The 12,742-nt window shown below is 40.0% G+C and overlaps 1 protein-coding gene and 1 long non-coding RNA gene across 6 annotated transcripts in view; one reads left to right on the top strand and one right to left on the bottom strand.

Annotated features, from left to right (window-relative positions):
- The window catches only part of LOC144056916 (uncharacterized), an 8,767-nt gene extending 3,768 nt beyond the window's left edge, over nt 1-4,999 (top strand). The window contains exons 2-3 of the long non-coding RNA XR_013295139.1: nt 106-335; nt 4,366-4,999. This is a non-coding gene — a long non-coding RNA (uncharacterized LOC144056916). The remainder of the gene's footprint in view (nt 1-105; nt 336-4,365) is intronic.
- vegfc (vascular endothelial growth factor c) overlaps nt 1-12,742 on the bottom strand; it is a 19,614-nt gene extending 6,872 nt beyond the window's left edge. Inside the window, exons 1-9 of one of the 5 annotated variants that reach the window (XM_077574054.1) lie at nt 12,207-12,742; nt 11,990-12,036; nt 6,568-6,591; nt 6,351-6,492; nt 6,075-6,265; nt 4,364-4,494; nt 2,760-2,863; nt 1,165-1,299; nt 112-313 (exon numbers count right to left, since the gene is read on the bottom strand). In XM_077574054.1, the coding sequence (XP_077430180.1) occupies nt 112-313; nt 1,165-1,299; nt 2,760-2,863; nt 4,364-4,494; nt 6,075-6,265; nt 6,351-6,492; nt 6,568-6,591; nt 11,990-12,025 (965 nt within the window). In that variant the 5' untranslated portion in view covers nt 12,026-12,036; nt 12,207-12,742. Of the gene's footprint in view, nt 1-111; nt 314-1,164; nt 1,300-2,759; nt 2,864-4,363; nt 4,495-6,074; nt 6,266-6,350; nt 6,592-11,989 lie in introns of all 5 variants that reach the window. The other 4 variants (XM_077574035.1, XM_077574044.1, XM_077574026.1 and 1 more) reach the window with 4 other exon arrangements.

The raw sequence follows: 12,742 nt of genomic DNA, 5'->3' as shown, positions 1-12,742 counted from the left end.
TTAAGAACTAAAAATGCAACTCCAGCTAAGCCAGCAGGTTAAAAAATACAATAAAATCACAAATACAGATGAATACGATCTACATCTATCTTCTTTTTTTTTTAGGCTCACCTGCAGGTATTGGGGTTGAACCTCTTGCCTTGCCTTAGGCACGACTGTGGACTCTCTCTGCACTGACACAAGCAGGTGTCCGGGTTGAGGGGCTGATTCCCGGGGCACTGGGCAGCGCACACGCAGCCGCACAGCTCCTCGTCCCAGCGCTGGCCGACGGGGCACCACTTGCCCTCGCCTTGACCTTCGCACTGACATTCACCTACAGGAAACAGTCTGCTAAGGTATTGATCTATTACTGCCCATCCCCAGCTAATAGCTCAAAAGTCACAGATTTGCGTGGTGTTTTTTTTGGGAGGGGCTGGTTTTCCCCTGTAACGCCTTAAGTTACCACAAGATGGCGTTGAAGCCCTGGCTAATAGGAAATTAGTGATTGATGTCACGTATGTATGATGAAGAGATGCATCTCAACTGAGACTAAGATATGTCTACAATTGGGAGGAGTTAAGTTTAACCTCGGTTGTAAATGGAGGTTAGCGAGAGCCGCATGTATGAGTTTGCTATATTAGTACTTTGGGTGCATTTTTTCCCAAGTCATCTGTAAGTGTTCTTGATTAATATTTTGTCGTATAGACTCCTTTATAGTCTATTTAGTCCAAGGTTCCATGCACACAATTGGCTCATAACAATGGGAGACATACATGTGTTTAGGTACCTTTTTCATTTTTTTTCCCATATCTTCCAAACCTTGAATTTCCAAAATGTACTTTTCAGGAGACTCCAAAAACGTTCAACCATTAACATTACATCATGAAAGAGAGGAAGTCATTTTTTTATATTTAAGCCCAGAGTTAATGCTCAAAATGTAATGTTACAGTGTCTTATACCGTGATATTAAACATACTTTTTAGGATTAAAATCTGTCTCAGGCCATGATGGCGGCACTCGGAGAGCAAAGTATTTTTTCTGTGGTGCTTTTGTGGAAAATGAGAACCACCGCCATGCACGGTTATAAATATTTCTCCATTTTTTTTGCGTGGCAGGGCTCAGTCCCCATTTTGTGTATCTGCGTGTATTGTATTTCTGTCAACATATCTTAAAAACACCCCTTACATGTGTTGTGGTCCAGTTTCCAGCCCAGACCGCAGCTGGCCTCAGTGAGCCCGTTTCGACAGACGCATTCGCAGCTGGGCTCCTTCAGAACCCTGTTGGGTCCGCAGAGAGCCAGCAGCCCCGAGTCCAAAGCCTCTGGAAGCCACAGAGATAAAGAGAGGTTGTTGGAATAGCACCAGCGGTTAGTTGCAAAATCCAGGCCTTGTTAAGTAAATACAACTGAGCTGCTGTAAGCCTGCGCTTGATTTCTTTTCGCAAGAACGGGAGACAACTATTTCATGGAGGATGTCGTTTTCTAATGACACAATATTATGCAATGTATCTGCTTTCAAAATTAGTTAATACGCTTACAGTTGGCTGTGGATTCATTCACTGCCAGCCATTTTAGAGCATTTTTCAAGACCCACAATATGGTGTTCTTTAACATTATAAGCACTCAACCTACCAAAAGAAAAAGTAGAAGCTCATCTTTTACAGGGGGGGGGGGGGGGGGGTCCTAGCTTTTTTGTTTCTTTAGGAGGCCGCTGTGGAACATGGGCTAGTTTCACCAAAAGCACTTGTTTGTGACCAATAAGTGGAGGAAATGAGTTTTGTGAAAAGAAACACGTCAAGCAGAACAGTGACTTTGGTGCTCATATTTTTCCTGCTTTTGTAAACATCTAAAGCTACAACACAACAAAAACAAGACTGAGCTTTTGATGGTAAAATAACATTTACAGATATACAGCCGCCTCCAAAAGTATTGGAACGGCAAGGTCAATTCTTCTGTTTTTGTTGTATACTGAAGATGTTTGTTTGGGTTCTAGGTCGAAAGATGAAAATGAGACAAAACTTTTGAAATTATTTTCTTGGCCTTCACTGTAGCGCCTTTCAGTTCTTATTTGTTTCATTGTCAGGAGGTAAAATGTACCATCTATTAGTGACTTTTACCCCCCCCAGTAATTTGTTGTGTTAGCATTTTTTTTTTCTCGGTCATTATCTTGTTGCATGATAAAGCGTTGAGATTAGTTTGGATGCGTTATCCAGAAATGTTTTTGCAAACGTCAGAATTCATTCTGCTGTGACCATCTTGAGTTATATCATCAATAAAGACTCGGAATGAAGAAATATACAGGCCATACCACAACATTCAAACCGCTCATCCGCAAAAAGAATCTGAAGGCCAGATTGGATTTCGCAAAGAATTACAGGGATGAGCCACAAAAGTTTTGGAACAAAGTTTTATTAAGCTCTACCAAAATGATGGAAAGGCCAAAGTATGGAGAAAAAAAAAAAAACCTGCCTATGATCTATAACACAAGCTCATCTGTGATTGGTAGCAGCAGAATGAATTCGGACATTTATTACTTACTGTGTGTAGGTAATATCTTCACTTTCATTTTTGTTTTGCTTAGATTTAAATGTCAATTTATTCCAATTCCTCCTCAACATTGCTTTTGTTTTCTACATTAGCTATCAAATCAAGCGTGTTTCAATCATGTTTGAATATTGCTGCTGTGACAGTTTGGTTTCCCTCGCGGGATGAGTTAGCCGTCTAAATTTATGTCCATTCCAAAGTGTAGAGGTTCATGATCAACAACGAAAAAGGGTCTCACCTGTCTCTTTTTCAGAGTAATTAATGGCATCTATTGGCACACACATGCAGTTCACGGGATCCCACAAGAACGCTGGAGCACAGGGGACCGTGGGAGGGGAACAGCTATACACATAAACACACACACACACACACACACTCTTAGAATAAGGACATAGACCAGGAATGTCAAACAAAACAGTTCAATCCGGTTATGTTTTGTGTTAAGACTTTTATCATTTCCGATTTTTTTTGTCAGGCCGTGATCCGAGTCCTGACTTTTGATTGGATTTCACCACAAACAGTTTGGGGGAATCCTATTTTTAAAGGGGAAGTCAACTTTAACTCATTCACTGACATTATTGGCTATAGACGTCAAGAATTCATTTGAACTATTTCTATTAGTTTCACATTTTTTCCCCACTTTTTTTTAACGAGTGTGAAAACCTAGAATTTTTTTTATTGTATGGCTTGATTTTTTTTTGGTGAAGTCATGCGATTAATAACGATTAAAAATTGTAATCGCCTGGCGCCCCTAATTTTTTAATAATCTTTTCTTAAAAAAAAAAAAAAAGATTATTCAATTTTTTTTTTTGCTTTTTTAAAAAGACTGAAAACTTAAAAATATTTTTTTTTTGTACATTTAGAACAGATATCAAATTTGTGATTAATCGTGAGTTAACTATTGAAGTCATGTGATTAATTACAATTAAAATATTTAATCGTCTGACGCCCCTATTTATTTATAATCTTTTGTTTCTTTTTTTAATTAGGGGCATCAGGCGATTAAAATTTGTAATTGTAATTAATCAAATGACTTCACTAGTTAACTCAAGATTAATCACATATTTTATATCTGTTCTACTAAATGTACAATTTTTTTCTAGGTTTTCATACTCTTGTTAACAAAAGTGGGGAAAAAAAGGAGAAATTAATAGAAATAGTTCAAATGAATTTTTGACGTCTATAGCCGTCAGTGGCAGTGAATGAGTTAAACATTTCCTGACAACATATTATATGTGACCCCACGAGTCTAAACATAACATTCTGATTAATATTACATTTGTGGAATATGAATTATGAAGCAAAATCCAGCCCTTTTATCCATCTCAGGGGGCGGCCATTTTGCCACTTACTGTCGACCGAAGAGGACATCTGTTGCTCAGGGCTCAAGCAACAACCAATCACAGCTCACCTGTTTTCTGAAGATAAGTTTTGATTGGTTGTTATCTAAGACCTGAGCAACTGTGATGTCATTTTGACTCGACAGCAAGTGGCAAAATAGCCGCCTTCCGATATTGATCAAAATTGCTGGATTTTGCTGCTTAATTCATTTTTTTTTCTCTGCTGCTTAATTCATATTCCACTAACGCAATATTAACCAGAGTAGCATATTTAGTAGACTAGTGGGGACGCATGACTGCTTGGCAAGATTTTTTTTCTCCAGGGTTGACATCCCCTTTAATGCAATGCTTTAAAAAAATAAAAATAAATGTACAGATGATAAACTAAAGCAAATTGCACATTTTTATTTTTGGAGGTTGTCCTTAATGTTGTGTAAAATGATCAATGTAAAGATGCTGCCAATGTCTGTGCATGACACACGCCTGCTTCAATGTCACTCACAGGTGATCCGTTGCGGCTCTTCTGATGATGGAGTGAAGTGGCCGCTTCGGGAGGCACTCGCACGCCGTGTGATTGACAAAGGTTACCACGACAACGGAGCGCTCCATCCTGGGTGGCGATAGCTCCATTAGCTGGAAGGATGGAGGAGGGTGAGAGTTGTGCTTTTGAGTCAGTGATTCCCAACCACTACACATGTGAAATGAGCTCATTTCACTTCATTGGTGGGTCAAATAATGTATTCGCCACAAGTAATAGCTTTCTTCATCTTCATTTGAAGTTTAAACACACCTAAACAATAATGGTTAACCTTATGATGGAAAAGGTTTCCAATACATACTAGGAACCAAACTGGCAGAAAAGTACAGTAAGAAACACTTTTTTTTTTTTTTCCTTGAAAAAGAACCGTTGACAGTTTGTTTAAAGTGCATTAAGTTTCTCACCCTTGGTCTGCCACTACTACTGTTTATTTCTTCAATTTATACTGCATACCATACAACAGTGGGCTCTTTCGAAAGACATCACGTGTGTAAACAAAAACGTACAGACGTGGTCGCTTTTCCAGTTTGGACTAATTATGTATCTTTTCTAATCATAAACAGAGAATTGTGAGTCCTGCAGGATACGCCAATCCTTAAACCTTGGAGAACAAAAATTGACCCTTTTTTTTTTTCTGACAGTTTAATGATCTAGCAGCTAGATCAGGGGTGGCCAAGTTCGGTCCTCGAGAGCCACTATCCAGCCTGTTTTCCATGTTTCTCCCCACTAACACACCTGATTCATGATCGGGATCGTTATCAGGCTTCTGCAAAGCTTGCTGATGAGCTGATCATTAGATTCAGCTGCGTTGAAGGAGGGAGACATGGAAAACAGGCTGGATAGTGGCTCTCGAGGACCGAACTTGGCCACCCCTGAGCTAGATCATTAAACTGTCAGGGAAAAAAAGGGTCATCTAGCAGGTCTAGGCTCAGGGACGGCTTCTGCCCACAAGCCTGCATAACACTGAAGTATTATTTTATATTTTTGGACATTTTAAAATGTTGTCCTCTGCTACTTACTTGCTATCTGTTACTTATTGACTGCAATAATAAGTATTTTTTTGTATACTTTTCCAGTTCTTAGCTTTTTCAAAATTTGATTAGTTTAGAATAGTTGACTGCCCGAAGCCAGCTGGGATAGGCTCCAACGACCCCCGTGACCCTTGAGAGGACAAGAGGTTAAGAAAATGGATGGATAGATAGTTTTGCTTTTTTAAATACTTGTCATTGGAATGTTGTTGTATCGGCACCTTGAAGTGACAATAAAGGCTTTCTATTGTAATCTATTCAAATGAAGGGATTCCTAAATCTAACTAAATGAAGCTCACATGTGCCTCAAATTCTGGCTTACTACACAAAATGAACCAAGGAATGGCTCAGAAAATTAGTAAGTCAACTTAAGGTACCACTGTATATACGTTTGTTGACGTTTTTGTTTTGGTGGTGTGCTGTGACGCATCAAAAAAAAGATCCTGGATCGGTGCCACAAAAGATCAATTTCTAACAAAAGCTACAAATGTTCCCGTTGAAAGTAACGCCCCGTTAGAGTCGAACGCACTTTCCCGGCATTCTCTGCCGCTTTCACGCGCCCGTCCGTGCCTTGGCTTGAAAAAGGTTGTGAAACGGTGCTTGCGTCAGATCATAGCGAGGCGTGCTGCGGATGTGCTCATATTCACCGTCTTGTTGACGAGCGCGTGACTCGTGTTGGTGCAGTAAAAGGCTTCGTTGGGGCAGCATCCACCGCAGCGGTGCAGCGCCACGCAGCGGGGGAGGTAGAACTGACTGGTGGATTCTGGGTATTCTTTAGTCACCTCGATGCACACCTCCCTGGGCTGACATGAGGTGCGCTGGATCTCCTCTAGGATGACTGACCACATTTGATTGCATTAGTCGGCCGTTCGGCCCAAGGGCGCTTTGTGAGCGTCAAAGCACGCCGCCGCCGCCGCGTTTACCTCCGAGAGTGCTGTCCACTTTGTAAAGCGCCTCCTTCCTCAGATGCCCCCAGAGATCGTCGCGGTCCGAATGGACCGTCGGGCTGGCCGAGGAGGTGGGAAAAGAGGAGGAAGAGGCGTGCCATGACTTCTTCCTCAGGCACTGCTGAAGCAGATTGTATTCAGGATAGAGAAGCTGCAGCAGCTGATCCACGCTCACCACGCTCTGTAAACTGACCTGGTCGTCTGACAACACTGGAGCCTGGAAGGAAGACAAACATAACATTCTTATCATAGTCCCACATCGGATATGATGTCATAACATGATCATCATCATCGTAATAATGGAATTGTTTGTAAAAACATGCGTGCGGTGTTGTGCACCAAATTGTTCTCCTCCCCCCACTTTACACCAAAAAGCCGAACTTTGTTCTCTGCGATTGGGACATGAAGTCATTGCCGTGGGACTGTGAGGTCATGATAGAGCAATGACCGGTCCAGTGCTCTGGGGTGTGTCCACTTCTAGGAATATGGAAGAATAATATTCATGGCTGTTTCATTACTCCAGCTGCAGCAGTATTCAATTACTTCAAAGGCTTTTTTTCTTTTCATTCTCATGAAAGGCAAATCATTATTCTGCCGGCAAACTGACGCCAACTCTTGCAACATCATTTGAAGAACCTGCAATCTGAAACTTAGATCTGCTCTTACTGGATTTTGTCACAATTTGTTGGATTTCTTATTTGTCCCAGCTATGTGACATGGTCTACCAGGGCAGCAGTGATTTTTTTTTAAATATTTTTTTTTACATGTGACAGCTGTATAGTAGCAGTGAACTCAACTCACATCACAACAAGCATCATTTCAGCAGATAAGCAACCAGAATCGTGCAATAGCGATCTCGTCAATGCCCTGTGGAAATTTGGCAGTTAACAGTTGTTATTCTTCTTCCAAAAAAAAAAAAAAGGTTCTGGCTTTTTATTGCCACTCCCAGTTGAACTTTACTGTCGAATAAACCAAAAAAAAAGAGCTTAAATGTTGAGTATTCGAATGAAAACATTTTCCTTAAATTCTGCTAGCCTAATGCTAACACATGGGAAATTGAAAACACCATGGACGTGCTAACGAATAGCATCGAAGACACGGTGTGATAACCTTCTAAGGATTAGATACCTGAACATAAACAATCGAGTGACGCATATAGCCAGGTAATATAAGTGTTAAGAATTCTTCAAGTTGTTTTGTCTGCGAGGTTCACTTATCTTATTTTGAAATGTATGCTTTTGGTTTGAAAGGCCGCTCCGTATTCCCGTTTCCTGTCTGCAGTCCTCGTTCATCATTCCGCTCGCAGCGTGCAGTAGTAAATGACGAAGTGAGTGTCCATTCTGATTTGTAAATTGTTCCAATTCTAATTCATGCTGATACGTTCTTATCTGTGTTTAGTAAGAAAATGTGAGTCTTTATGTATTTTATATGTTCGTTTTGGCTGAGGTTTGTACTTATTAGCAGTAGTTGCTAGCTAACTGATAGTGTGTGGGTGTTAGCAACTTGCTAATATGAGCGATGTAGACCTACAATACGGTACGTTTCCATATAAAACAACCTGTAAACATTTACGTATTTAAGTTTATTTGCATTAGGAGTGTAATTTGCTTTTCAATGATAAAAGCACTCAGATAGCTGCTTTAAATGTAATTGTTTTCTTTCCTTTATTTCTCCAGATACTGTAAATCTGCACATGCAAATAAGTATGCATTTTCAGTTGATTAAATGGTTGAGTTGAGTTCAACTGAAAGACTTTCATTCTCTCTTACCGGAGCGCCCTCTGATGGTTAATCAATCCTAAATAACCAGTCCAGAGGTTGAACCCTCAACAATAAGATGATATAAAAATACTCACAGCTTCAGGCATATATTACATACCGTACTTACTACGGCTTACTCAGGAGCTGAGACCGGCTCCGTGTACAGTATAAATTATAAAATGCACACCGAAAGGACTAGCACAATGTCCATTGAAGCAAAATGGTTGACTTGATTATGTTATTACTGTATATATTTTTTTTAAAAAGGCAAATAATATACAATGTTATTTTTCTTATCAAAAAACACATTCCAAACTTTTCTTCTTTTTTTGCGGGTGCGGGAACAGATTATCGGCATCTCCATTCATTTCAATGATGAAAGATTAGAGATGAGTTTTGAGGGGTTTTTTTTTAATTTTTTTTAGAGTAGTTGAACTTAAGTCTTTTTCACTAACGTCTTTTTGAATATTGAGTTGCTAATCCTTTGCCGCATCAAGCTGTGACCCATTTTCTCTCATCTTCACATATCTCTGATTTTCATGTTGGTTAACTCTGAAACCAAGAGTAGACGTTAAGTGTGCTATTTTATCATTTGAATAACAAATGTAGCACTTGGGACACACCTTTGATTCACAGCTTCAAACATTAGCTCACATGGGGAAAAAATGGGTGGGTTCAAAGAAAAGGTGCCAAGTTGTGTATCAGTTGCAGATGTAAATACCTGGAAATCAAAGCTGAAATGGTCATCTGTCTCATTCATCTTTAAATGTCAAACCCAGGAATTAGCATTACTTTTCCAATGTTTTGTAGGGAAGTATAGGTCCAAAACTATGATTTAGCTTTTATAGACGACCAGAATTGTTGGTGGTTGATGATTGAGTGTAGACTGTTAGCATCAATTTAAGAGGTACCACTAAAATATGAGATTTACCAGACATTTTGTGTAAAATACGTCCATTTATTTTCCAAAGCTCAATATTATTTGGACATTTGTCGTAGTCGTACATTTTAATACTTGTATAAAAAGTCCTTTGCAGTCGACATCACAACATTCTGAGATCTCTTGCCTGAGAAGCTTTGCCAGGCCGTTGTTTGTGGTTCTCTTCTGACTGCCTATACTTTAGTCTTCAGCAAGTTTTGCCTTGAGATCAGACCGGTGATTTGCCCATTGAGCAATATTCCGTTGATTTGCCTTCAAAAGTACTCCGTTGCTTTCACAGTATATCTGAGGTCAGGGTATCAATTTTCACTGTCAAGTTGAGTCCTATCGGCTTTGTAGCGTTTGGCTGAATGTGAGCAGAGGACACTGTGGTCCGATATATCACACAGCCTCCATCATGTTGGACCTCATGTTGCGTTATGTTTGTCGTATGTCATCGTTCTGATACGAGTTGACCAAGGTTCAGTCCAAAGAATCTTTTTTTGTTTTTATATTCATAAGATTGTACATTTTTACCAAGGCAATCTTTGTGTGCTATCTTTTGTCGTTTTTTTCCTTAAGAAAATTGCACTCAATGAATGTATTCTGGTATGCACAGCATGGCCACTGGGGGCAATATAATACAGACATGCAGACACAATCAAAGAAGAATTTCACAACTACTCTAAGTGACTCAATAAACTACAATAAATTAATTGATATGATTATGACTATTGCAATACTGGAATTTGCTATTTGACTCGTTCCACAAACGCACTATAAATCACAATGACTCGTGGGGGGCACTACGGAAGAGGAATAGGGCCAGTGAAGGGGGGGGGGGGGGTTGGCAGGATTCTCACTTTATTCTCAAAATTCGGACTTTAAAGTTTGAATTCCGACTTTGATCCCAGAATTCCGACTAGTGAGAATTCTGACTTAGTGACGTAGAGCTATAAATTGTGGGGGAAAGAATTCTGAGAATAAAGTCAGAATTTTGACTTTAAAGTGAGAATTCTGAGAATAAAGGGAGAATTCTGATTTGACTTTAAAGTTTGAATTCTGACTTTGATCCCAGAATTTTGACTAGTGAGAATTCTGACTTGACTTTAAAGTTTGAATTCTGACTTTAATCCCAGAATTCTGACTTTGTGACATAGAGCTATAAATTGTGGGTCAGAATTCTGACTTTAAAATCAGAATGCTGAAAATGAAGTCAGAATCCTGCCGACCTTTTTCCCCGCTCTTCACTGGCCCTAATCCTTTTCCGTAGGGCACAGACACGATCATAATAAATGGCTTGCTTGAAGTCTTCTTTTTTGAAGAGCTGTTCGTGTTCACTATCTGCTAAACTACTGCTTGTGACGTGAGTTCACTGCCACCAAATAATGTTCGTATATATTACATTTTGCTTGCAAGTCAAAGCAAAATAAATAAATTTTTAAAAAAATTGGCTGAACAACATATTTAAAAAAAATAATAATAATAATTGTCACCAGTATCTCAAGGCGCCAAATTGTTTATGCGGCCTCAGCATTTTTTCGCAATCACTCATAATAGATTTGTTGTCTTTTAGCACAATGATGGCCTCCTACACTTGCAAGATGTTATTGGACTTGATAACTGCAGCCCAATGTAAACGTAATATAAATTCTGAATTTCTAACATGTGGAGGGATTACCGTTTGTTCTATCTTTTGTAAACTGTATTAAATTAGCTAACAATGTACTGTAGACGTGCAGTTGTGTACTAAGTGTATCTTTATTTTTTTTTTGTAAGTGTGAATTGATCTCAAACTTTGGACATTCTCTACCTTGTACGCAGTTTTATGCAATTGCAGAAAAGTTATCATAGCGAAAAATCCACAAGATAAAAGTAAGATATGCAGCATTTTAAAATCAGCGATACAGTGAGACTTCGTTTTGGCAATTCTTCAATCAGGTTTTTTTTTTTTTACCCCTTCAAATACACAGTGGTGGTCAAGGTTGCAAAATCCAGGTCCAGAAAGTAAATACCCTGCCACAGATTGGCTTTAGCCACAGGTGCTTCTACTTAACTGTCTGGTAAACAAGCTCGTAGAAGCACCTGTTGAGTAGAATCACCAGTGACTTAAGTCAAACTGTTTCAGGGTTTGTTCTCTCTGGACGTGGATTTCCCCAACCCTGGTGGTGGTGTATGAAGGAATTAAATCATAAAATATTCTGTCACTGACCTTCCAAATACAGTGGTGCCCTGAGATCAAAGTAAGATGACCTGTTGTGATATGTGATGTCGTTCTTTTCTTTTTTTCTTTTTTTTTGTAGAGGGCAGAAATTCGTAATAGTGACTTCTAGCTGTGTATTGGTTCTCCCAGGGGAAGTTTACTGTCAAACTAAAAATAAAACTACATAAGATAACCTGACTTCATAACACTGTTCTTGCATTAAAAGTGTTATTATACTGAAGCTGATTTTGTCATCATGTAACCTGCTTTACATGAAGACACATTGAAGCTGTTGTGTTTGGTAAAATCTCACGAAGTTGTCCTTGTGACCGCTTAAAAAGTCATAAATTAGATGATTTTAGTCGTAGTCTCAGGTTCTTAACGCCTTTCAACTCGGGCAAGTCTTGTGCACCTGCGACATTGCAAACTATCTGACTGCTGTACCAATAAAAAAAAAAAAAAAAGTCAATTGACTACAGCGGCATACTGGCACGTGACCAGAGACGGCCAATCACAACCAAGTGTCGGCTTTAGATGGGGCAAAGGCAGAAGGAAAAAAACTTGAGTTTTTGCGGCGATAGTTCAAATAACACTAGAATTGTAATCAACAAAATGTCCGTGCATATATTCTCCTAGTAATTAGTTAGATTTTTGCAACGAGGTTACATAATCACGTTACATGATGTAATTCATTACTCCCTAACCCTGGTCAGAAGTAACGATGAGCTCTCACCTGGGTTCCCGTGTCTTCAGCTGCGTAGTAGTCCATGTAGTCTTGTCCTGAGCACAGTTTGCTGACATTAAGAATCCATAGGAGCACAGCTGGTATCAACATAGTGAGGAGGAGAGAGTCGAGTTGAAGTGAAGGCAAGGACAGAGGAAGGTGATGAGGGAGAAGAAGAGAGGAGGAGGGTTGTCACAAGCTCAGAGGTGTCCTTTCGTCATTCTACCCGGGGACGAAGTTGCTCTTCCGGCGCAGGTTGTACTTGGAATGTGGGAAAGCAGCTGAATCGAGCATGATGAGGAAAGTGCTCGAACTCCGGCTCAGCGTGGCTCATTCAGGATGGGCGTGTGACGTCAAGTCTCGCCGCATTCCCGCCGTTCGCGTTCAGGTGGACGTCGGATGAGCAAAAAAACCCGCTTTTGTTTTGTTTGTTTTTTGTCCTCGGCGTCCTCCTCGCCCTTCACACTTGCACACCTCCTCGCCTTCTTTATCTCTTATTTTTCTTTGCTCCTCACGCAGCAGCTGCGCTTTTCCCTCCCTCTGTGTCCTACTCAAGATTATCCGCCTCTTGCCCAAGAAACCTTCAGGGCAAAGCTCTTAAAATCCTGACATAAAAGCATCAGAAAAAAAGGAAGAGAGAATTCCAAATCCTTTCAATCAAAAAAAAAAAAACATGGAGATGGTGACAAAGGGCAACGTGAGTTTCAGCGCTCATGTGAGCAGAAGTGTCGAGGCGCTGCAGGCAGACGTCCTGGTGGAGTA

Source organism: Vanacampus margaritifer, chromosome 1, assembly GCF_051991255.1.
Source record: "Vanacampus margaritifer isolate UIUO_Vmar chromosome 1, RoL_Vmar_1.0, whole genome shotgun sequence".
In the NCBI taxonomy this organism is placed as follows: domain Eukaryota; kingdom Metazoa; phylum Chordata; class Actinopteri; order Syngnathiformes; family Syngnathidae; genus Vanacampus; species Vanacampus margaritifer.
This window is presented reverse-complemented; position numbering and strand designations above follow the sequence as displayed.